Here is a 26,762-nt window from a genome sequence, read left to right as displayed (position 1 = left end):
TTGACAAGATCTTATGTTACGAATACCAGAAGAGGGGCTAGTGCTGGGAGAAGAGAGGAGTCAAGCAGTGGTCACAGTGAAGGAGTATTTCCTCAGACATTCTATAATCCTCTAAATCCCTTTTAGTTCCTTACTTAATAATCCTACCCCCTCCCCACACACAGCCATTAGTGAACCAGGAATTCTAGAAATAAACTTTGCACTTAGCATCTCCCAGTTCCTTCTGATCACCCATTAATGAATATAACCAGTGTTAGACAAGCCCAACAACAAAAAAATAATCTTCAAAACTCCTATACTTTAAATTACTAAAGCACATCTTTATTTTGCAATTGAACAATTAAAAGTCACAGCTAGTTTTTTCACGTTTGTACCTGAACAACTATTGTTCAATCAAAATGAAATATGGCCAACAAAATATGTGTAAAAGCATTTCACATAACATAATCGCTCTCAGGACTCAAACAGTTTTAATGCAAATTGGCACTTTTATCCTGTCTGCTGTTAGTATTCATAGAATTTTTTTTACATGAATAAACTGCAGGAATTCTAATTTTTCACTGAAATTAAGACAAATACACAAGGCCTTTCAAGCATACAGTAAGCTGCAGTGACAGATGCAGAGTATGATTTTCAAATTATCCAGTGTTGACCAAATTCAAGCTTACACATTTTAAATGAATCCTAAGCTTCTCTGCCTCTTATTTATGGAAACAAACCATATGGAAAGAGTTGTTTTTGTGAAATGAGGGAAGATGGTTTAAAAAATTAAGGGGCTAATTCCATTTTGCTACTAGTTCAGTATGATCAAACGTGAAATGACAGCAGAAATGCAAAACCATATTTTAATTACAAAATAAACTAGACTTTTAACTAAGTGACTTTTCGCCCTTCATATTTACATATAGCACCTGTTACAAGAAAAAAAACCCAAATTAATAACCCTCTACATAGAAATAATTATTTGTAAAACTACTTAAAAATATCACTGATGAGTATATAGTAAATTATCTGTCCTAAAATTAAGCCTACACTGTAGAAAATAAAGACTAGCTTTTCTCATCTGAAAAGATTACAATATGGATTTGTAACTGCAATGTCCTGATGCTGTGAGAACACTGGGTGGACAGTTTTTAATTTTTTTAAGCACATATATTCTAATGATAGAAAATGAAAACAGCTTAATGTAAACTGTTTTTAGTGTCTTAAATCCTGCCCCTTGACATGTATATAGAGTGTCAGGACTTTGCCCTCTTCAACTTACTTGTGGTGCAGTATTGACTTAACCCCTACCTACAACTTAAAACCAAACAAATGGATTTCCAAGTATTCATGTAATGTACAAAAAATGCAAAGCAGAAATGATTACTGTAAACCAAACCTGGTTGAAGCTAGCTGAGAGAACTCAAGAGTCCAGTAAGACAGTCAACTCAGTCAACTGGGTAGTCTTTACTGTACTAAATAAATTACAGAAAAGTGGCAAAGCTAAAATCACACGTTACCTTTTAAATATCAAAAGATCAAGAGATCATTGTAAAGCATTTTACTTGGGTCCAATCCAATGAGCTCTACATACTAATCCATTAAAGTTTTTTCCATATTTACAAAACTCCTACTAGATTTTATTTTTAAATGTATAAATTAAGTCAGTAGTAAGCATGAAATAAAGTGCTACTATTTAAAATTCAAGAAATCATTTCAGCATTGAAATCTGACCTACTCTACAGAATACAAGAAAGACTGGATGATCTTGTGAACTCACCAAAGGGTTGGAAAAGATGGGTGGCAGAGAATTCCAGAATTGGACTGAAATTTTCTTACCAGGGAAGGCAAAAACTGCAACACAACTCAGGAGCAAAACCCAAAAAGCTTCTTTTAAATAAAAGGTAAAATGGGCTCAATTGTGACTACAGTGGATTTGGGGAAATCAAACGTCAGCACCTATTTGGGTTTAAGACTGTAAACTGGGCTGATCCTCCCTGATGACTTTATGGTGATAATTTCATTTAGTAAGGTGGCATTTCAGTTAAAGTTATCACAAGTAAAATTTACTAAATTTTGGAAACTCTCAGGGTTGAGGGGGCCCGATAGTAATCTCTTAAAAACAGTTAAAAAAATAGCTAGTGAAGAAAGATATCACCTTATAGTTGTTCAGGGTATTTACTTCACAAAGACTACTATAAAATGAAATTAATGACTTAAAAGTTAGAGGGATGGAAGCAGGAGTCAAAATAATGAAGGCCCCACTGAGTCAAGTTTAACAAGTAATAATTAATAAATACTACCCTTTAAAGAGACCATTGAACAAATTAATCATGCCTAAAAGATGGTTAAAAATGTAGGGTTTTTGTTGTTGTTCAGCCTAATAACCCTTAAGCATCTAAGACACCACTGTTACAAGTCAGAACTGGGCTCAGTGGTCTTATCTGTCCAAGATACAGATAATAGGCAAAACTATTTGCCAGGGGCCTCTGCACATATTTACTGTAGTAAATCTGAGGCACAGACTTCTGGCTTCACCAAAGTCACATTCACAACGATGTCCTTATTTGTGGCTGCCACAGTTGACAATGCCTGAGAACGTTCCCTCATGGTAAACACATGCAGCAGAATGTTTACCCTCACACAAAAACACCCTTCCACACTCCAGAAGTCTACAATTATTTTACACTTAAAAATAGTAAGCACAAATTTTCTTGACAAAAATTCTTTCTAGAATTTTCTATTCTATAGCTAAAACAAAACAAAAAGAATGTACATTATATTTGAAATATGCTTCAGTAATGATTGCTCTTGTTTATAATGAAAATTACATTTCTCTTCTAAAACTGATTTTATAGAATGAAGAATACACTCTTCCTTTTTTTCAATCCTTTGCTGACTTTTTTAAACAAAGAGTATCCTTAGAATCAAGTCATAATTCTAATAACATTTCAAAGATACATTCATTTTTCTTACAGCATGAAAGACATACAAATATCATTCTCCTTTTTACACAATGAAGTAAAAGAAGTTAACAGTTTCAATCTCTTGTCCATAGAAAAATATTTTCTCTATCATTTACACAATAAGTAGGAAAATTCTAGTGCTTAACTGAAACTTTTATGAGCACAAGGCTTTTAAACACTTTCATTCTTTCATTGGAAGTTTTAAAAGGTTTCAGGAAGTTAAACATTAGGACTTTCAACTAAAATTGTAGTCTTTAACTTGCAATATTGCTAATACTTCTCACTTTGTAAATAAAAAAAAAATTGGTTTTCTCCTTTATGAACGGAACCACATCTAGTCAATGTTGATGGACTGCACCCCAGTAGATACTACCTATGGCCGCCCATTTAGCTTGGATTGCTAAAATAAAAATAACAATGACTATAGAACTTTAGAAATCAACAGTAAACTGCAGCAGAAAAACATACAAATAAGTAGCGGCAAAATCTAGAAATGGAAACAGAAATAACTATTTGGTGTCTACCCAGGACAACCTCACCAAGATTATGAAATTAAAGTGTCTAATTTCTCGCTGATATAGGACTTGTTTTTGATAACAATGAAAGGCTTACTGTACTAATTGCTACTAAGAATAAATGAAGTCAGAAAAAAAGAATAAATGAAGTTGGTATAGAACAAAAAACTATGTTAGTAGTTGTAGACATTGTAAAGTAAGCTGAACCCCAAAAATACATTTTAGGGATTTCATGGGCTCTATAAAATTGCTGAACTTATCTATTAGCAGTTAGCTCTCAAAAATGTTTTATTATGTAAATTCCTTAGTAGCTATACAATTCCCTAAGAATTTTATAAAACAGTTGCTGTAACTTATGTTGTGATCACACTGAGACACAAATAAATCTTTGCCAACAGATCAGTAATTCTGATATTTGAGAAAATCCAGTGGGTTTTAATAACATAGCTGTTTTACTTAGAGGAAACAACACACATGCAAAAATGACTGCAGACATTGTGGTTGGAAAGTTAAAGCAACTCTGGGAAGCAATGATAATATTGTTACTTTGTTGATGTGGCATAAAAGCCAGCTGTGACATAATTCATCTTTTTCATGTCACTATTAAGAGATGTTTATTCCAACAATATTTACCATAATGTATTTACTCTAAATGACTTATATGTAAATTCATCTAAACTACAAAATAAGAGATGTAAACACATCCCACCTTATTGTGGTATAAATAATTTTAATGAATTCAAAACTACTTTGGCAACCTTACTATCAGAGTATCTTAAATATTCAAAACACAGGTATTAAATAGAACATTATTAAAAATTCTTGTTTCTTTCTTCCTGATAAGATCATAAAATAAGTAATGCTTTAATTCTACTACATGTTCACATTATGAACATAAATTATTTTATTATAAGTGGACATATATTCTAAATCCTAGCTCTATGTTTTAAGTGCTTTTAAAATTAGTCTTCTAATTTACATTTCAGAATGTTTTCATACTGCATGTGTATCAGCCTAAATACTTTACAAAAGCTTATGTTCTATCAGGGAAGCATGACTAGCAAACTGAAGTCAGGGTCCTAATTAGGATCACCTTTGAAAACCTACTTATTTTCTAAATTAAGTGACATCTTCTAAGGTCATCATAGTTATTAAATGAAAACACTGCCTGAGTATAATTCTTGAGCTGAAACAGACTAAAATTCACAAGAATTTATGCTCTTCATATATGATGCCTAAAATAACAGAAGGTGAGATTAGATAAAACCATTCAGGTTCCTTTCAGCTCTCAAGTTAAGAGTATTTTTAGTGGAGACCGGAGACTTTTGCTCAAATACCTGATTAGACCTGATCAGATCTGCCAACACATTATAAACAACTCTGCACTTAAAATAATCCTTTACCCCTGTTAGCATCAGCCTTTATGAAACACACAAATATATAAGCACACAAAAGTGTGTGTCTTAATGGCTTACCATACCTCTTTAAGTTTGAAGTCAGTTTTTATATATAAATTTTCTCTTTACTCTTAATCATAACGATCAACCCCTTTCCCCCCCTCTTACTTGTGCTGGCAGGCCACACAAAGGACGTTATTTCTTACACTGTTTACTCGGCCTCTATTTTGAATGGATGCACTTGTTTAACAAATACTACCAATTCTTCTTGTGAATGTAAAGTCTATTCCAAAATATTCTTCATGCTATGTACACAGTGCTGACACAAATCTGATGCTCAATAAAACTTTTGAAATGAACCTGGTAAAACCATTTTAAATCAGAGAGGAAAGGTTTTCACTAACATTTCTTAGCATTTACAAAGCCCCTTGATTCACCAATACCTATTTCCATTTGTGAGAATAACAGCACTGACTTCTAGAGTGTGTGTGTGTGGGGGATGAATGAACAGGTGAACTATGGAAGGAGGGGGAGAGTAGTTCAGATACAAGAAATTTGACATTTTATTACACAATATTACACTGATATGAATGGAATCTAGAACTACTTAGCATATTAAAGCTAGGATTATTCCTAGAACCCTATTTAGATTGATAAACAGGTTAAAAAATTCCTAGGTGTAATGGATAAAGTCTTATCTGTTGGGTGAACAGAGAAGCATAATTAGCATATCCATTTTAAGAAGATGTGAAGGATAATTTATTTTAAATTTAAGATCCTAATAAATATGTCTTTAAAAAGGATCTTTTCTATACATAAAAATACTGACAGACAGTAGCTACCAGATGAAAAATCCATATGTGAGAAACTTAAAGGTAATTCTAAACTTCTAATATTTATCAGTTAAAGACTGGAATTAATGATTACAAAAGGCAACAGTGCTCATTGCCAACAAATTATTAGAGTTTATCTCAGAAGTGTAAACAAAACTGTAAGTTAAAGAACATACCAACCATGACATTTATCTGTTTATATCTATACAACTGTGTCTTTTTATCTTTTTAATTTATGGTTGTCATATTCTATCCATACTGTTAGAACAGATTTTAATTTAGGTAAAAACTATCAAAACAGTTATTAATTATGTAGACCCCCAACATGATTTTACTTGTTCATTTTTCAACTTATCATGATGTCATAGAGCAGCCTAAATTGTATTTATCTGTTGGTAGAGAATGGAATGTTCAAATAAGACTATAGTTATTTACTAATTTATACTTTCTTGGCTGTGAAACCCAGGGATAGGAGAATTTCTCTCTGACATAAAGGTTATGTTACTTTTCTCTTAAAAAATTAAAATATTTGATTATAATAATTTATTTGATATCTTAGCTATTAATGTTTAGGACTTAACTTCCTAAAATTTATTATTATGGATTCTGAATATTTGAAATAACATCATTTCGATTACACTGAAGATTTTTAAACGTGCATTCTCCCCCTCATACTAAATGGCATTCCGAAACTATTCAACTCTTAAGTTTTATCAAGACTATACAGAAGTATTTGGAAACCACTAGGAAATGAATCTGTTTTAACCATAATCCATATAATTGTGTAACATAACATTTCAATAGGTGAGCAAATTTCCACTTATATTAAAACTGGGCAATTTTAAAGTTCTATCTCTCTACAGACTTAAAAAAAATCCTGAAGAGGAAAATATACACATCCTTAAAGGGAATCAGATCCTCCATCAGGCTGGACAATCAAAACTCTCCATATTAACATGCTTGTAACTTAATAAGTATATATATAAACTGGAGTAATTTAATTGTATACAAAAAAACCCCAGCAAAACCCTCATTTCAGTTGAGGGATTACATTTAGAAATAAGTCAGTAACATTTCATTCCCTGTTTGAAGTATCCCAACCAACAGACCAGTGTGAACAAAGCTTGAAATGAACTGAAATGAATGCGTTAGAGTAATAATTTAGACAGTGATAGAAATAAATCACAATGAACTACTCTATCTTTAGCGAAAATATGAATATGTTTAACTTTAATGTGCATATTAGGTGCCATTTCTAAAGTTAGGGATAAAATAAATAGAAAACTTGAATAATAAAGCATCTTTTGACTTGAGCTGCTAAACTGTAACCCTTGTCCCTCAGGAAAGGCATGAGCAGATTTTTGACAATTCCATAGCAGCAGCATGCTCACTCAGTAGAACACAAATTACCTTTGCTTCTTGTGGCAAAATACAGGAAAATTGAGTAAGAAATAGAATTTCCATACCCTTTTTTGACTGCGTAACTCTTCATACAAGAAGCTATGTTTTAAAATGTGAGCTGATTCAAAATGCATAAAAATGTAAATGTACACTATACATACATACCTCCTAGTGGGGTCAAATGAGTGCCTTTTCATTAGACATACAAAGACGTCTCAAGGCACTTAAGGGGTTAAGACACAATGCATGCATTCCTTTACATCAAGTATGTGAAATCACATGATTTGGAAGAAGCCAACCTTATGATAAATATAAGTTACATTATTAAATTCAAGAAAATTTGTAGATTCATATTTATACTTTCTATAAGATGCTGGTAAATGGACAATGTGCAGCATTTCCTGGGAAAAGCAAATTCCATCTTTCTTCTCATGAACAGCAGGTCTCTACAGGGGGAGTACAGGGAAAGATGTGCTGCATCCATAGGCAGTGTACTGGCTAATATTGAGAATGATATTGCTAAAATTTAAAAAATAAAAATCTGGTAACCAGTATAGTAATAAGTACATGAATCACTGGGAAACACCAGAGCTGACTCCTGATGTTTACTTCTTTTTGCTTTCAAGATACAGGTGTATAACAGAGATGATGATAATTCTGAGCCTTGTTTGTGGCAATTCTACCAGAAGGGGACTGCATGGCACCACCACAAATTTCATAAATTACCCTGAACATACTCAGTTATTCACTATTTGTTCGGAGCAAAGCATGAAATAGTCTTCAAACACGTGAATTACAGATTTTGAGAGAGTGACGTTATCTTAAACATAAAGTGCAACAGTGCTGAAGTTTTCAGTTTTTGTTAGTTCTTCATTTGTTTTGTCTAAATGCCATTTCCTGCAAGCAGATTTATGGCACAGTGAATATAAGAGAAAGCAGTTTTCTGACACATGTCCCAGACTTTTGCTTTCTTATTTATTTGATGATGTTGTTAAGGGTTTAACAAATCCTTCTTCATAAACTTTCAAAATAGCTTCACATACAAATCTGTATTGACTCTGAAAAATAGAAAGAATAGAACTGATCAGAAAAACTAGAAAACAACAACAACAAAAAAACTCACTTGGTTTGCTTATTAAAGAAAGGCAAAGTAAAACTGCACAGAGATACCATTTTTCACCAACAGAATGGCAAAAAATAAAGTCTGACAACATACTTTGTTGGCAACACACTCATACATTGCTAGTAGGGATGTAAAATACTACAATTTGGCAGCATCCAATAAATTTACGTTAATTTACCTTTCACCCAGCAATCCCACTTCTAGGAATCTATCCAAAGATAAACTAGAAAAAGAAATTGAAAATATACATTCATAAATAAGGCTATTTGCTGCTAGATTATTTATAATAACGAAGGGTAGGGACAATCCAAATGGCTACCAGGAAGGGCCTAGGTGAGTAACGAGTGGCACATTCTCACAGGGGAATATGTGGTGGGAAGTTGGGAGGGGAAGAAATGAAAGTCTACAGATCACTATAAAATAATTCCAGAATATCTTTTTTTTTTTAAGATTTTATTTATTTTATTTGAGAGAAAGAGAGAACATAAGTTGGGGGGAGGCAGAGGGAGAAGCAGGTTCCCCACTTAGCAGGGACCCCAACGTGGGGTTTGACCTCAGAACCCTAAGATCATGACCTGAGCCAAAGACAGATGCTTAACTGACTGAGCCACCCAGGCGCCCCCGAGAATATCTTGTTCAGTCAAAAAGTACTGCAGAGAAAAATGCACACAATGTATTCTCTTTATAAAAGAAAAGGGGGGAGGAATACAAATGTCTACCTATCTCAATATATATGTTATAAAAAAGGGTAGGACAAATCATTAAAACATGATTTCCTATAAAGGGACAGAGGGAATAGAGTACAGGAGAGGGGTAGAGACTAGACTTCACTGAATATACTTCCTTCTTTTACAGATTTTGCTTTGGAACCACATAAATATATCCCATAATTAGAACATTAATTTAAAAGATCTCTAAGTTGAAAATAACCTGAAACAAATCAATGTGTCTGTCTAGTTGACAGCATAACCACACAGAGAGGAGCGATTTCAAGGGACTTTGTAACAGTAATACGAGTATCTCAAAGAATATACCCAAAAAGTGGAAAAAACTGAAAATTCTTTTTAGGAACTATTTTGTCGGTGGCAGTAGTGTTCTTTTTGTTACTATGAGACTGTTATGTCATGTGTAATAAAACAAATGAGTACTTGTCACAGTCTAAATCTTTCATTGCTGGTATTGTAGAGAACCATTTATTCTTATTAAAGATGAATGGGTATAAGATGTAAAGTAGACCACATTAAGTAAAAACACTGTGGTCCTAAATTTGTATTGGAAGCATTGGTATTAACTCCTAAGTTTGTTTTCTTAACTCTGGCAATGGAAGATTTCTAGAGACAAATACTAACACCAACTGAACAGCAATAAAAACACCTACTTCTCAGAAGGTGGTCTCTAAAATAATTTCTCAAAAACAAAATAAACAAAAACACATTACTTTCTGGGGGAAATTATGGATTCTAAAACTGGGGCGGGGAGAGTTTAAGCTGGGGCCTGGATATCTTCACTACTAGCAAAGAAGCTATCCATTACTAGGACCTTGACAAAAAAAGATTAGGAGCCAGGCTGAATAGGTTCCTGCTGGCCCAAAAATGGGACATCATTAAAAATGGGGCATCATTAAAAAAAAGTAACTACAATGGGTTGAAACATATCACATATGTTTAAGTCCATGATTTCAGAATAATATCAAAACAAACAAAAGTATGAGGTCACCATTAGAAGAGGCAAGTGAACCAACTCATTATACTGAAAACTTATAAAGGGAAAGCATTAAGTGTTTATCTTGCTTTTCCTATACTGCCTGTATATACCACTGGCTAATCAATAGCTGATGGAAAATTTCTCTTTAAAGAAGGAATAATAGACTATCACCACTCTTCAAGCCCCATAAGTTAATAATGCAGGCACTCATCATCCAAGGCTACTAACATCATAAAAAGAAAGACAACCAGACATTAAGTGCCTTTTGAAAGAACAGAATATCACCTAATTTGTTCAAGTCTATAGATCAATTTACCACTTTTAGGAAATACAGAGAATACTTGGTTTGTTCATCAAATAAACTGCAAGAAAAAAGAAAGAGACACAGGAAGAAGTGATAGTTTAAGAGAGATTTAGGAGACATAAACCAATCAAAATTTGTGAATTGTATCTGAATTCTGACTTTATACAAACGGTAAAAAAAACAACAACCCTAAACTCATTATGTATGATATAATCCAACAATTTGATTTCTGGGTATACATATACAAAAAAATTGAAAACAAGATCTCAAAGAGACATCCATACATCCAGGATCACAGCAGCATTATTCATAATAACCAAAGTGTGGAAACAACCCAAATGTCCACTGGCAGATGAAAGGATAAATAAAATGTGGTGTATACACAATGAAGTATTTTTCAGCCTTAAAAGAAAGGAAATTCTTCCACATGCTACAACATGGATGAACCTTGAGAATATTAAGCTGAGGTAAGCCAGTCACAAAAAAGCAAAAACTGTATGAATCTACTTATATGAGGCACCTAGAGTAGTCAAATTCATAGAAACAGAAAGTAGAATGCTGGTTGCCAGAGGCTGGGAGGAGAGGGATATGGAGAGTTGTTGTTTAATGGGTACAGAGTTTTAGTTTTGCAAGATGAAAAAGTGCTAGAGATAGGTTACCCAACAGCGTGAATATACTTAACATTACTGAACTGTATACTTAAAAATGGTTAAGATGGTACATTTTATGTTGTGTATTTTACTATAATTAAAAATGCATTATGTGTGAATATAGATACAAAAACCTCAAGAAAATACTAGCAATTCAAATCAAGCATCATATATAAAAAAGAACTGTACACCATGTCCAAGTAAGATTTACCCCAGGAATGCAGGTTAGTTTAACATCGAAATCAATATAATATATAACATTGATAGAATAAAAGACGAAAACCACATGATCATTTCAATATAGAACAAGCATTTGACAAAACTGGACACCTTTTCATGATGAAAACACTCAACCAACTTGTAAAAGAGGGAACTTCCTCAACCTGATAAAAGGTACGCCTAACAAGATACTTAGTAAGTGAAAAACTGAAAGCTATCTCCCTAAGACCAGGAACAAGACAAGGATGTCTGGTTTTACCACTTTTTTAACATTATAGTGGAGGTTTTAGCCAGGTACTTGAGTAACAAAAAAGGAAAATAAAAGAAAGCCATCTAAAATGGAAAGGAAAAAGTAAACTATATTTGCAGATAACATCTTGTATATAGAAAATCCTAAGGAGTCTACTTTCACAAATAAAAAACTATTAGAGTTAATAAATCATTTCAGCAAGGCTGCAGGATACATGAGCAACATATAAAATCAATTTTATTTCTATACCCAAGCAATGTATACTCCAAAAATGAAATTAAGAAAACATTTTCCCCTAAAATAGCACCAAAAAGCCTAAAAAAAAAAATAAAGTTGACAAAAGAAGTGCAAGACTTGCACACTGAAAACTATAATACATCACTCAAAAAAATAATTAAGGACATAAATAAATGGAAAGACATTTTGCGTTCTTGGTTTGGAAGGTGAAATATCATTAAGATGGCAGCACTCTCCAAAAAGGATTGATAGATTTAATGCAATCCGTATCTTGCTTTTTTTGCAGAGAAAACAAACTAATTCTAAAATTCATATGGAAATGCAAGGGACTCTGAATAGCCAAAAGAGTCTTGAAAAAGAGGAACACAGTTGGGAGAATCACATTTCCTGACTTCAAATTTTATTACAAAACTACAGTAATCAAGACAGTATGGTACTAGTATAAGAAAAGGCATACTGAAGGGGGGTGGGGGGATGGGTTAGCCTGGTGATGGGTATTAAAGAGGGCACGTTCTGCATGGAGCACTGGGTATTATGCACAAACAATGAATCATGGAATACTACATTAAAAACTAATGATGTAATGTATGGTGATTAACATAACAATAAAAAATTTAAAAAAAAAAGAAAGAAAAGGCATACAAATCAACAGAAGAGCTGAAAGTCCAGAAATAAACCCTTACATTTGTCATCAACTGATTTTTGACAAGGGGCACAGAGACACGACAGAACGGTCTTTTCAACAAATGGAGCTGAGACAACTGGATATCCACATGGAGAAGAATGAAATTGGAACCCTACCTCAAACTGTATGTAAAAATTAACTCAAAATAAATCAGATATATGTAAGTGACAGTGAGACTATAAAACTCTTGGAAGAAAACAGAGGAATAAACCTTGGCGACCCTGAGTTTAGGCAATGATTTCTTAGCTATGACACCAAAAGCATATGTGATTAAAAAAATATATGAACTAGACTTAATCAAAATTAAAAGCTTCTGTGCTACAAATGACATAATCAAGAAAGTGAAAGAACAGCACGGAAGAAAACATTTCCAAAACAGAGCTCTATAAGACACTTGTATTTGGAGAATATAAAGAAGTCTTATAAGTCAACAATAAAAGGACAAAAAACCCCAAACTGAACAAAGGGCAAGGGGCACCTGGCTGGCTCAGTCGGTAAAGCGTTCAACTCTTGAGTAAGTTTGAGCCCCACGTTGGGTATAGAGATTACTTAAAAATGAAATCTTTAAAGAAAAGAGCAAAAGATTTGGACAGTTCTCAAAAGATATACAGATATATGGCCAATAAACACATGAAAAAATGCTTGATATCATTAGTTATTAGGAAAATGCAAATCAAAATCATAACAAGATACCACTTTATGTTCAGTAGGATGGCTAAAATACAAAAAAGACAGGGGTGCCTGCCTGGCTCAGTCAGTGGAACATGTGACTATTGACCTCCAGGTTGTGAGTTCAAGCCCCATGTTGGTGTAGACATTACTTAAAGTTAAAAGAAAAAAAAAAAAAAGAGAGCGATAATAACACGTGTTGACAATAATGTGGAGAAAATGGAACCCTCATACACTGTCAGTGGAACAGCCACTTTGGAAACAGTCTGGCAGTTCCTCAAAAGTTTTAACAGAGTTACCATATGACCCAGCAATTCCTTTTCTGGATATATACTCAAGAAAAATGAAAACATATTCACATAAAAGCATACACACAAATGTTTACGGTACCATTTTCATAATAATAAAGAAGCTGAAATGATCTAAATGCCCATGAATAGATGAATGGATAAATAAAATATGGTATATTCATACAATGGAGTATTATCCCCAAAAAAGAGATAGAGAAATGAAGTACTGATACATGCTACAGAATGGATAAATCTTTAAATATTATGTTAATTAAGGAAGCCAGTTACATAAAAGACCAAGTTATATGATTTCATGCATATGAAAGGTCCACAATAGGTAAACCTAGAGACCGAAAGTAGATTAGTGGTTGCCTCAGGGACGGGTGGAGGGGAGGCTGGAGACCGTATGAGGGAAAATAGGTATTGGGTTTCTTTTTGAGGTGATGAAATGTTCTAAAATTAGATAGCAGTGATGGCTGCAAAACTCTGTGATAAACTAAAAACCACGGAACTGTACACTTTAAAAGGGTGAATTTTGTGGTATGTGAATTATATTTCAATAAAGCTGTTCTAAAATAAAAAAACAATTTATATGAGACAAATGGAAATTTGACTATAGGTTATTTGATAATATTAAGAAATTATTGTTAATTATACTTACATGTGATAACGGTATTATGATTTTGTTTACAAGAAAAACCACTCCTTATCTTTTAGAGATACACACTGAAATATTTATAGACAAAATAATCTGATGTCTAGGATTTGCTTCAAATACCAGGAGAGTAGGTGACAGTATAGATGAAACAATATGGCACATGTTGTTGGGTCTCAGTACTCAACACAGTGTTCATTTTATTGTATTGTCTACTCTTGCGTATGTTTGAAATTTTCTGTAATTAAAAGCTAAAAAAATGATAGGCATTTATTAGATCATATAGGTTAATTCATTTAGGTAACAGTGCCATCAACAATGCTAACATTTCACCATGGCTTAATATAAAAAACAATCTTAACATTAAAGTTCCATGATTCCTCTTTTTTTTTTAAGACTTTACTTATTTGTCAGAGAGAGAAGAGAGAGAGAGCAAGCACAAGCAAGGGGAGCTGCAGGCAGAGGGAGAGAGAGAGAAGCAGGCTCCCTGCTGAGCAGGGAGCCCAATGCAGGACTGGAGCCCAGTGCAGGACTCGATCCCAGGACCCTGGGATCATGACCTGAGCTGAAGGCAGACGCTTAACCGACTGAGCCCCCCAGGGGTCCCGCCATGATTCCTCTTTTGATTCCAGGAATATAATTTAGAGTCTGTGTAGAATACAATAAGCTAGTAGCTTAATTTCCATGACTTTTGTTGTTGTTGTTGCAATTCAAGTTCTTATGTTAAAAGAAGGTGATTTCACCATAGCTCTTTCATCAAGAACTGGTCTACCAAGATTCTCCAGTTCAGGGATGCTATTGTTCTTGGCATCCCACCTGACTAACAGAGGGAAACTTCCTCTGTACCTGTTTAAGCACTCAAAAATTAACATGATAAGGTGGTACTAACAAATAGTTTCTGTAAAAGACCAGTTAGTAAATATTTTAGGTTTTGCAAGTCATATGGTGCCTGTTACACTTCTCAACTCTGGTATTTTAGGGTGACAGCAGTCATAGACAATATGTAAACAAATGGGCATGGCTATATTCCAATAAAACTTTATTTACAAAAACAAGTAGCAGGCCAGATTTGGCTTACAGGCAATATTTGCCAACCCCTGTGCTAGGGGCTATTGGCTCCTGTCAGGGAATTAAAAAGATAAAAATATGGTTTGCCATATACATTGATAACAAAAATCATGTTGAGAACACACATATGTACATGAAGTGCAATACTTACAGGTGTTTGGATCATCATGGCTCGTTGATCTCTCATTGTTCTTACAATGTCTAGTGGATAAACTGGTTGATTGCATTCAATGAGACACATGGCTGTTTCCATAGTAATAAGAACCCCAGTTCTTCCAATTCCAGCACTAAAAAAGATAAATAAGAGGCAGTCTCATTGATACTATTCTGTTAAACTTCTTGTGGCTTCTGTGCAGTAAATAAAAGTACTGAAATACAATACAATAGAAGAATAATTTGATTTTAATTAAAAGCTTTATATTACAAAAGTAGAAAGCCAACTAAAAAATAGTTTGAAAATTGAAAAACATTTCACACTTAATACAGATTAAATGGTTTGTATCTACTCCTCCCCCACTGTTAGTTGAAAAAATGTTACTTTAAAAGAGTTACATTTCAGTTTTTAAAATGTGAACAAGGTATATAAGCTTACTGGAGCAGCCTCCCTTTAAAATGCAAACTAACGGGGCACCTGGGTGGCTCAGTTGTGTGGCTGACTTCAGCTCTGTTTATGATCTCGGGGTCCTGGGATGGAGCACCACGTTGGACTCTCCACTCAGTGGGGAGTCTGCTTGTCCCTCTGCCCCTTCCCCTGGCTTGTACTCTCTCAAATAAAGAAAGTCTTAAAAAAATGTAATAAAATTCAGGACGCCGGGGTGGCTCAGTCAGTTAAGCATCTGCCGCCTTTGGCTCAGGTCATGATCCCAGGGTCCTTGGATGGAGACCCACATTGGGCTCCCTGCTCAGTGGGGAGCCTGCTTCTCCCTCTGCCTGCTGCTCACCCTGCGTGTGCTCTCTCTCTCCCTCTGACAAATAAATAAGTAAAATCTTAAAAAGTAAAATGCAAAATAACAAAATTACAATAAATCATTAACAAATGCAAAAAGACAACAATATTTTCCACACTCAAATTGGTTTTTATTTTTTATTTTTTTTTTTAAAGATTTTATTTATTTATTTGAGAGAGAGAGAGAGAGAGAGAGAAACAGCATGAGAGGGGAGAAGGTCAGAGGGAGAAGCAGGCTCCCCGCTGAGCCGGGAGCCCGATGCGGGACTCGATCCCGGGACTCCGGGATCATGACCTGAGCCGAAGGCAGTCGCTTAACCAACTGAGCCACCCAGGCGCCCCTCAAATTGGTTTTTAAAAACAAATTCAATTTTGATTAAATTTTGGAATTGGGATAGTCAAGAACAACTTTTTGAAGTATTTTCTGTGAACATAATAGCTATAGCAGCTGTTCGGGATTTAGGATATGAAATGACCAAATGTGTTCATCAATCCTGCCATGTTGCCTCTCAGACATTTGGTCTATAATCTGTTTTGATGACCTGAAAGTCTGCTCTGAAAAAAGTGCTGGAAAGTGTAAGGATGAGGAGATACCTTTATTTATTCAGAGGACTCAACACAGCTTCTGAATAAATCACTTTAATAACAGAAGTGGCTAGGATAAGGAGAAGATAATTCATTTTCCTAATCTGGGTCTATGGCAGTGAAGGCTGGAGTCACTGTATTTGGCCCTTCAGAAGGCAGAACGGGGCCTGAGTATGAAAGGAAGAAAAGGGTAGCCTACCGCTGTTCACCTGGAGCTCTTCGGAGTAGCATATCCTTTGATGGTATTGGGTAGGGCCACTCTGAGAGAGGGGAGAGTACTTAACAAATGTCCTGGGAGGGGCCACAGGGCGGGAAGGAGTACACTGCTGGGAGGAGGAAATCTAAACCCTTAGGCTGCGACTGAATGCTTAGTATACTGGATTTCATCAAATCTAAGATACCATCCATTGTAAGACACCCAAAGTCTGAGATGTTAACTATGAAAAAGACAAGCTTCTAAGAATCAATCAAGTATTATTTTTACTTCTTATGATAAAGATTCTGACAATCATATGTTGGAACATACCCTTTGCCTTCCAGCTTCAGATCATAGCCCTGGGTTCAGTCTAATTACCACAGTGACGATAACAATTTAAGGACAAAATAAAATACACATTCCCTTTTAAAAGTGACTTATCAGGTCAACTATTCAATCATAAAAAACAGAAAATACCTGCAATGAACAACAATAGGTTCTTCCTTGCCAGCCCTCTTATTTCGTACATGACAAACAAAATCCAGAAAGTCACTTGAATCATCAGGAACTCCATGGTCAGGCCAGGCTATGTACTGGATCTGAGTGAGTTGACGACTCTCATTTTTCTAAGTGTAAATGAAAAATTATGCACCTTAACTTAGGAATTACCTTTAAAATAGAAATATTTGTGTCATTTTAATTTTAATTTTAGAAGAAAAGCAAAAGAAACTATTCTCACTACCCCCCAAAAAGTAATATAAATTCAATAAAACCCAAAATTTCAATGAAAAAGAAAGAAACCATTTTACAGAAACAGTTGTATCCATTAAGTATCAGCTACTTGGATCACTATTCTTATAATTCAATTTCTGCATTTGTATTTTTCAGATGACAAATAAATAGGCAAAAACAAATTAAGACAAAGAGAAATGTTTAAAGAAAACTAAAAAAGTGTTAGGTGAGCAAAAATGGTAGGGGAAAATTTTTTTAATAAGCAAAGTTGGGCTAATTCTGAAAAACACAAGTGAAATAATGGAAATTAGGAAAATAAAATCTCAAAAATAAATGTAGATTAAAAACCGAAGATCACAAAAACACAAAGTCCAATCAGGGTTTAATTCTTTTTTGGGAGCCAAGAATCAGTAAAATGGAGAAAGGTATTATTATTGGATTTATACATCTTGGTTTAAATATTGACTCTGCTGGTTAAGGCACTTAACATTTCAGAGCCTTACTTTCTTCAACTGAAAAATAAAATAACATCTATACCTCACAGGGATAGTCTTATGTTGAAAGGATTCTATGAAAGGACCTTTAAATCACCCAATCAGCTGTTTGCAATCATACTCTCAAAAACTGGTAGCTATGGTCATTCAACACTATGAAATCTGGTTATTGTCATTTACATTAAAGGGGGCTTCTAGAAAAGACCATTAAAGTACAAGGTAATTTAAGAAAAGGACTAATGAACGAAATCCCAAAGAGACTTCAGTATAACTTGATAACTAATTTTTCAGAATCCTGTGAAATGGATTGAAGGTATTTAATACAGACTACCTTTGATTATTATTAACAAAATTTAATGGTACCAAAAATTATAAGAATGGGTAATGTAAAATGGGTATTATGTTCTGGGGTATGTGTGTCAGTCCATCCATCCATGTATGTATGCATTTGGTATATAAATGTAATTTATATACCAAATGTGTTTTCCCAATTATAATTCCCAAATATAATTTCCCAATTATATTTGTCTCAAACTTTAAAAACTAATTTGTGTCTTGTCATAGTTCTGAGGTGCTCAAGGTTTGCAAAGAAAAGCCACTGTAAGTTTATAATCTGCCATGGGTAACTTATAGGTGGAGCATAAAGAGATTATGCTGAAGATATAAATATTATTTTATATGGCCAATATACAGCCTTTCATACCCATTTGGGAAAATGAAGAAATATCTTATTGACTTACCTTGTTTCATTGGACCAGGAGCTACACAAGCCCTAAATCGATTCTAATGGAATCTCTAGTTCATAAGATTTTGAAAATTTAATTTTTTATTTCTTGTAACTTAGCTTTATTCAATATCAGATTCCTTTATTATAAATCCCCACAAATTCTGGCTCCTTCCCTTTGAGTCAGTAAAGCTCTGTCTTGCTGGGCTCCTTTATTCATATTCAGGGAGGTGGAGTGGGATGGGGTGGGGGATATGAAGCTTTCATTTTCAAAAGGCTTAACCACTGATGGGATAGGCATGGGTATTCAAAACCTGTGCTATTTGTTCTTCTTTGGCAATTGCTTTTTTCTTCTTCTAGCCCCCTTCAAAACCAAAGATGGCTATAGGGGAATATCTAGCTGCAGGCAGTGAAAGTGGGGTGTACTATCTTTAACAGCCTGACAAGACTGGCAACATGCCACGCTCTACACTCATCTTCCAATTGAGTTACTGAGCCATCATTTACTAATCAGTTTCCATTTCTGGCTCTGGATTTGGAAGCCAAAGAGGAATGACCCAGGTGGCAGTAGGAACTAGCAATTACACAAAGCTATAATCTGTCTGCTGTCAGAGGATCCTGCCTACAATCTTTTCCTTCCTTAATACTGGGGAGACTGAAATTGCGCTCCTTCACTCTTTTACAAAAAGGATAATAATTTGATAGCTCTCAATTATTCTTTGTATTTCCACAGATGTACTCAAATACTTTATTGATATTACTGGCAGGAAGAAATCAAACACAACCATGGCATAATTTTTATGAAGAGGCAGAATATTAAGAATAATAACTATTATTTACTATAATAGCTTTTTACTGACCATATTTACCCAGAGAAATTGAAAATACATTTAATATAGTAGGAGAATATACTTCATAAGATTTCAAAGTGTTCCAATGAAGCAAATTCAGGAATTTTTAAATATTATTTCCTAGTAACCAGGACTGAACACATTTTCAGCTTTCAAAGTTTTTACCTTGAACATAACCGTTCTACTGAATGGATATCCTGCCTTCCTACCTCTTGGTTAAATAGTGTCATTTTCCTGAAGATATATGCTGTGTTTCCTTCTTCTGAGTGGCAGGTGACTTGATAGCATCCATAGGATGAACTTCCTGTGGGTTCTGGCCAATACTGGTGACACTTAACCTGACATCAATAGATTTAAGAAAAATATATAATTTAGGTTCTCCAATTTTAACATGTTTTAATTTTTAAAAACTTTCAAGCCTACAGAAAAGTTACAAGAGTAATCTGATGAGCCCTCATATATCCTTCACCTAGATCTGTCAACTATTAAAATTTCTTCATCATTTTTTTCTTTGTAATAATAATCTGTTTGGATATATTTTGAGACTGCAAATATCCTATTACAAGTTTTCACCCAATGTTTTACCATTCTTGATTAATTCTTGCCTGAATCATTTAGTACTATGAGAGTGGCAAAATGGTGCACTAAACTCGGTATTTTTAGATTTAAGTTAACAATGAGAAAGAATCTCTAACTAAAATGCCAATCTATTTATTTTCATAATTAGGGTATTAAAAAAACAGCTTTACTCTCATATAATTCACATACAATTTACCCATTCATTTAAAGCACATAATTGTTTTTAGAACTGTGCAAGCATCAGCACAATCACTTTTAGAACATTTTTTCACTCCCCAAAGAAGTCTCATACCCATTAATAATCACTGTGTGTTCCTCTATCCCAACTCCTTCTCTCACTCTGGACCTAGGCAACCATTAATCCATTTCCTGTACTCTATGAACTTGCCTACTCTGGACATTTCAGGTAATGGAATCACATAGTGTGTGGTCTTTGGTGACTGCCTTGGTTCACTTAGCATAATGTGTTCTAAGGTTCACCCATGTTGTAGCATGGACCATTTCTTCACTTCTTTTTACTGCCAAATGATATACAACTGAATGATAACCCCACATTTTATTTGTTATATTTGGATTGTTTCCACCTTTTGGTGATTATGAATAATGCTGCTATGAACATCTATGCACAAGTTCTTATGTAGACATATGTTTTCATTTCTCCTGGGTATACCAAGGAGTGAAACTACTGAGTTATTAACTCTATGTTTAGCCTTTTGAGAAACTGACACTGTTTTCCATCATTTTACAAATCTAGCAGCAGTATAACAGGGTTCCATTTTCTCCACATCATTGTCAACAGTTAGTATTATCTGTCATTTTTATTTTAGCCATCCTACTGGATATGAAGTGCTACCTCTTTTTGTATGTGTGCGTGTGTGTTTAAGATTTTATTTATTTGTCAGAGAGAGAGAGAGAGAGAGAGAGAGAGAGCGCGCACAAGCTGGGGGAGCAGCAGGCAGAAGGAGAGGGAGAAGCAGGCTTCGGGCTGAGCAAGGAGCCCAACGCAGGACTCAATCCCAGGACCCCAGGATCATATCCTGAGCTGAAGGCAGATGCTTAACCAACTGAGCCACCCAGGCATTCCTCTCTTTGTGGTTTTGATTTTGCATTTCCATGGTGACTAATAATGCTAAGCATCTTTTTATGACATTACTGGCCATTTAAATACCTTCTTTTGAGAAACATCTACTCAGAATATTCAGCCATTTTTAAATTGGGTATTTACCATTTCATTGTTGAGCTATAGGAGTTCTTCATATATTCTACATCAAATCCCTTATCAAATACATGCTAATTCATTTAGATAATAACTGATAATAATAGTGGCTAACACTTATATAGCACATTTATTATGTGTTAGTCACTATGATTTTAATAACACAAGAAAGAAAGTTTAAAGGTTACAAAAAAGACTAAATCAATGTGAATATTTTGACCATATATGCAATGTAAGCTGAAAAAAGCCCAAGCAAAAGAAAAAAAAGAAAGAAAGAAAGAAAGAAAGAAAAAGAAAGAAAGAAAGAAAGAAAGAAAAAGAAAAAAGCCCAAGCAATTTGTAAGATTCAAGTACGACTTACTCTGCCACGTTCAACTTGTGTAGTCAACATTACAACCATAGAGGAGCCTTGTTCCCAAGTCATCTGCCAAAAATCTGTACAAGTGTGTGGTAATGGCCCTTGACAAGCAATATACTGATTTATAATGCTAGAAGAAGGGATTTCCATCTAAAAAAGCAAAGGACACAAAACTCAAGTGGTTTTACATTATTTTTTGCTATGATCAAGTATATGAAAATCATCCATGAAATAACTGAATACAACTAATCTCAATAAATAGCAAAGTCAGTAAAATAAGCCTTTACCAATAATATCTTTAAAAAGAGAAGAGAGGGAAACAAACCGTAAGAGACTTTTTTTTTTTTTAAATTTTATTTATTTGACAGAGAGAGAGACAGCCAGAGAGGGGACACAAGCAGGGGGGAGTGGGAGAGGGAGAAGCAGCCTTCCCGCAGAGCAGGGAGCCCGACGCGGGGCTCGATCCCAGGACCCTGGGATCATGACCTGAGCCGAAGTCAGAGGCTTAATGACTGAGCCACCCAGGTGCCCCAATAAGAGACTCTTTTTGTTTTCCCCAATAAGAGACTCTTAATGGTAGAGAACTGAGGGTCAATGGAGGGAGGTGAGTGTAGGAGGGGCTAAATGAGTGATGGGTATTAAGGAGGGCACTTATTATAATGAGCACTGGGTGTTGTAGGTAAGTGATGAATCACTAAATTCTACTCCTGAAACCAGTATTATACTATATGTTAACTAACTAGAATTTAAATAAAAATTTGAAAAAGAAGAAAAAATCCCACAATCTTTATTAGTAATTTCTTTATCTGCAGAAGAAATTTCTTAATAGTTACACATATTTATCTTTTAATTATTGGAAACAGAAATTTAAATATTTTCCAAAGCACTCTTACAGGTTTAAGAGAAGCTTTACAGAAAACCCTGTTTTAGAGACTCTGGTACAGAAATAAAAATACTTGTCTCTAAACAACTTATTGGTAAAATTTGCAAGGAGCAAAAATTCTGCCATTTGTTTTAGTTCAGATTTAACAAATTATGTATAATATATAATACATACATACATATGAAAAGATAGTAGAAAATATTTTAAATTCATTCTTTTCAGGAAGAGTAAGATCATGAGTATTTGGGGAAGATGAGTCATCATCCTACTACATTTTGAGATTTAATGAAAAAAGAAGAAAAGTGACACATGCACCATGGCACTGGAAGAATACCAAAGGGTGAATAGAGAAAAAGGTCTCTCTTCCTATCCCAGCTTCCAGTTCACACCCAGGAAAGAATCCTTTTTTCTAATTTTGAATATATTCTTTCAGAGATACTCTGTACACAACACACAAATGTAGATGCAAAATTCTGTTTTCTGTAAAACATAAAAGGTAGCTTATAATGTTGTTCTGTACCTTGTTTCTCTTTTTCCAGTTTATCTTTGAGATGTCAGATTTTATTTTTTTAATGGCTCTGCATATACTGTAATTTATTTAATGAACACTTAAGTTGCTGGTAATCTATTTGCTACCATGAAGAAAGCTGCACTGAATACTTTTGTAAACTCAACATTTTTGTTAGTTACCTCTCTGAAGAGGTTGTACCTATTTATACTTCCATCAACAATGTATGAAGAATGCTTGTTCCGCGATAGTCTCCTTAATATACTGATAATCCCTCATCCACAATTCTGAAACTCCCAGTGCTGTGAAGTGTAAGTCTGTCCTTTTTTGGGTACACCTGACCTCACCTGGACTCATCTGACAGCAATATCTGGCTAATCTAAGACTACTTATAGTCTTTACAAGTCCCACTCAATGGAAGTATCAATAGTTTGCTACTGAGTATCAATACACTGATTACAGGGTAATGTCTCATAGTCTGCTAGGGATGTTACTTATTACAGTCTATGGTGCAGGCACTGAATGATTGTTAAAAAAAAAATCCAAAAAATTCTGAATCCTAAAGTATATTTGGCTACAAGATTTCAGATAAAGGATATAGACTTATAAATGATATTATCACACTCTTTGATATTTCAAGTCTAATAGGTGAAAAACAGTAATTCCTTCCAGTTTTGATTTGTACTTTTCTTTTTGTGAATTTAGACAAGGGTCTAAACTTTAGAAAAGTCTTTCCCTTTCTGAGATTTTAAGCCATTCTCATAGATTTCCTCCAACTACTCTCACGATTCCATTTTTTAACATTTATATTTTGATATATCTAAAATATGTTACATCAAGAGTGAGTAGGTGAAGTCTTTATAGATAAATGATATGAAACATGGATCTGTTTCAAAACAATCTGGACAACTGTTGAGCTGAGTGATGTATATATGAAGGTTCATTTTACTTTTCTTCTACTTTTGTATGTTTGAAATTTTCTACATTACAGAATTAAGAAAAGAAGTTAGTAATTCTTTTATCCCACTAGAAGGGAAGGAAAACATCTTTACAATGATATATTCTAGATTATATCTAGATATATTACTCAACTCATTCACTAGATAATCTATTTTTATCTTCAATGATTTAAAAGGCCATCTCTACCACAAACAAAAGTCTAGGCATTATTTCAGCTTATTCTATTCCACTGCTCTATGAATATGCTAATATGCCAGTACCAAACTATTTTTTTAACATTAACTTTATACTAATTTTCAGTATCTGAAAGTGTTAATATTTTCTCAAGGTTAAAAGGAACCTCAAAGTTTATGGTGGTCCCTCTTATTCCCAATGACAAAGGCATAATAAAAATAAACTTACATTTATATAATTTGCATTGATATAGTCTTCATTACCCTTTAAAATGACCCGTGTAGCATCATCTGAAAAAAATTTAAAAGAAAGAATGTTTTGATAAAGTTAGGCTAAAAAGATTAAACTTAACAAACAGAGATGGTAGATACTTACAAGGCGAAATATCTCTGTATCTATTTTTGGAAATATTTTGAGGTAATTTGGCACAAGACATTGTCATTCCAGGTTTTTTCCGATATAGTTGCTAAAAGAAAAAAAAAAAAAGGAGGGGGTATAAGAAGAGTCCAGCAAGCCATTAAGAGATTCTGTTTTGTTTTTCAGGATTATTTTTTTTTTTAATTTTTTTAAAGATTTTATTTATTTGACAGAGACAGACTCAGCAAGACAGGGAACACAAGGAAGGGGAGTGGGGGAGGGAGAAGCAGGCTTCCCGTGGAGCAGGGAGCCCGATGCAGGGCTTCATGCCAGGACCCTGGGATCAGGACCTGAGCCTGCGAAGGCAGACGCTTAATACTTAATGACTGAGCCACCCAGGCGCCCCTTCAAGATTATTTCTATGCTAACAACAAACAGGTTTTTTCCTTAGGGTACCTCATTCATACAATGATGTACCTTAAGCTAGTAGGATACTGAAACAAATTTGCAAAGGTGAATTCTGCACAATTTCTGACATAAATTATATATTGTATTTTTTTAAATGATAAAACAATTGAAAATAATTTTGCTTACAGAAAAGTAACTGAAGTTATGAACAGCAAATCTGCAGAGAACATTTAGCTCTCATTTAATTTGAGAGGTTTAAACAGTATATGAACCAAGAACAACTTTTTTTTTCTTTTTAAAGATTTTATTTATTAGACAGAGAGAGAGCACAAGCAGGGGGAGCGGCAGGCAGAGGGAGAGGGAGAAGCAGGCTCCCCGCCGAGCAGAGCCGGACCTGGGGCTCAATCTCAGACCCTGGGTTCATGACCTAAGCTGAAGGTGGATGCTTAACCAACTGAGCCACCCAGGCGCCTGAAACGGAAACACTGACACGCCCTAAATGATTTACAGTCACAAATGTTTTATAGTCACTTATCAATAGCACATACTTTAGAGCAACAAATATTAATGATGACCAACTAGACAGACAAAAATTAGAGAAGTATAAAATATGACAAGGAACAAAAGTTATTTTCCTTTAACTCAGGATTTTTAGCTCTACCATAACCTAACTTCATCTGCCACCTTTCATAAAAATAGCTATTGAATTACAGAAAAAAATTTAGTTTGATGACATATGCATAAAATCTCCTTATTCCTCTCTTTTAAATAGGTATCTATTTATGTAACTACAGCTAGTATTTTGGGAGCAATGTTTAAAACTATGTATTTTAGAATATTTTTTTATGTCAAATATTTCACAGAATACCATTTCAGTTTATAAATTATAAATGATAGATTAGGCAGTTAAGAGACCATGAAATTAATTAGAAAATATGGCCCAACATCCTTTCCATGCAGTATTACTTACATCAAATTGGGTCAGGACTGTTCCAGTGATAAGCCCCTCAGCTAGCTGGATCATTGACTCCCGCAGGGAATGGTCATCCTGATGGACACTATCTAGTGGGGCTTTCTCTGGAATGTACTGGAAGTCTGGCTCATTTTCTAGCTTTTCTTCCACTACATCATATACAGCTAAAAAAACAAAAACAAAAAAGCCACACGGAAATCTTAATCAACTGGCAAAAAGAATTTACCAGATGTGTTCTTTAATTCTGTGTCAGGAAAAAGAATTCATCAAATCTGAGTCGGGTGTCACTGTGCAAGAGACAAAGTGGCTGTGAAGTTGAACTCTGGCTGTACCTTTAGGAAAGAGAAGCGTTCTTGGCCATACTGCTGAAAATGTCTGTAACTTGAAGAGACAATTAGAAAAAGAGGAGCGGTCAAGCAGCAGCTCAGACCTGCCCTTAAACTGTTGGACCTAGAACAAAAGTAGAAACAGGGACCTATATACCATACATCCAGATACGAAAAAACACAACTTCAGTAGAGTGCTAAACAAAACCTGTTCTATCCTCTTTCCGACACATCTACAAAACCTGGGAGGCCAGAACCCATGGTCACAGTAGTATGAAGAGACCCAGACCCCAGACTCTGGCCCATAGCCCGCCTTCCTTTTTGTTCCCCCCTAAACTCCATTCTTTAACATGGGAGCCTATGAACATATGCGCGAACATACCAGCCCATATGTAAGTCTGTTCTCTGCTCCTCCGCAAACTGCTGCCTCTTAGCTACCCTGTTGGCCTAGGGGTACGTACACCGCGTGATCCACCCACGGGAGACTGGATCTAGGGAAAACAGCCACACAGGCCCAGGGAGTGGGATCAGAGCTACTTGGACA

At 34.7% G+C, this 26,762-nt stretch overlaps 1 protein-coding gene across 4 annotated transcripts in view; it reads right to left on the bottom strand.

The window, feature by feature from the left end:
- Nucleotides 1–296: 296 nt before the first annotated feature.
- The window catches only part of PTPN4 (protein tyrosine phosphatase non-receptor type 4), a 192,316-nt gene continuing 165,850 nt past the window's right edge, over nucleotides 297–26,762 (bottom strand). For all 4 annotated transcript variants that reach the window (XM_073885052.1, XM_073885066.1, XM_073885059.1 and 1 more), the window contains 8 exons: nucleotides 25,890–26,056; nucleotides 24,530–24,620; nucleotides 24,383–24,444; nucleotides 21,633–21,779; nucleotides 19,686–19,814; nucleotides 17,153–17,301; nucleotides 15,100–15,235; nucleotides 297–8,152 (listed from right to left, as the gene is read on the bottom strand). In XM_073885052.1, coding sequence (XP_073741153.1) covers nucleotides 8,066–8,152; nucleotides 15,100–15,235; nucleotides 17,153–17,301; nucleotides 19,686–19,814; nucleotides 21,633–21,779; nucleotides 24,383–24,444; nucleotides 24,530–24,620; nucleotides 25,890–26,056 — 968 coding nt within the window. In that variant the 3' untranslated portion in view covers nucleotides 297–8,065. The remainder of the gene's footprint in view (nucleotides 8,153–15,099; nucleotides 15,236–17,152; nucleotides 17,302–19,685; nucleotides 19,815–21,632; nucleotides 21,780–24,382; nucleotides 24,445–24,529; nucleotides 24,621–25,889; nucleotides 26,057–26,762) is intronic.

Source organism: Callorhinus ursinus, unplaced genomic scaffold (genome assembly GCF_003265705.2).
Source record: "Callorhinus ursinus isolate GAN/ISIS: 27379988/994484 unplaced genomic scaffold, GSC_fseal_2.0 scaffold2, whole genome shotgun sequence".
Classification (NCBI taxonomy): Eukaryota; Metazoa; Chordata; class Mammalia; order Carnivora; family Otariidae; genus Callorhinus; species Callorhinus ursinus.
This window is presented reverse-complemented; position numbering and strand designations above follow the sequence as displayed.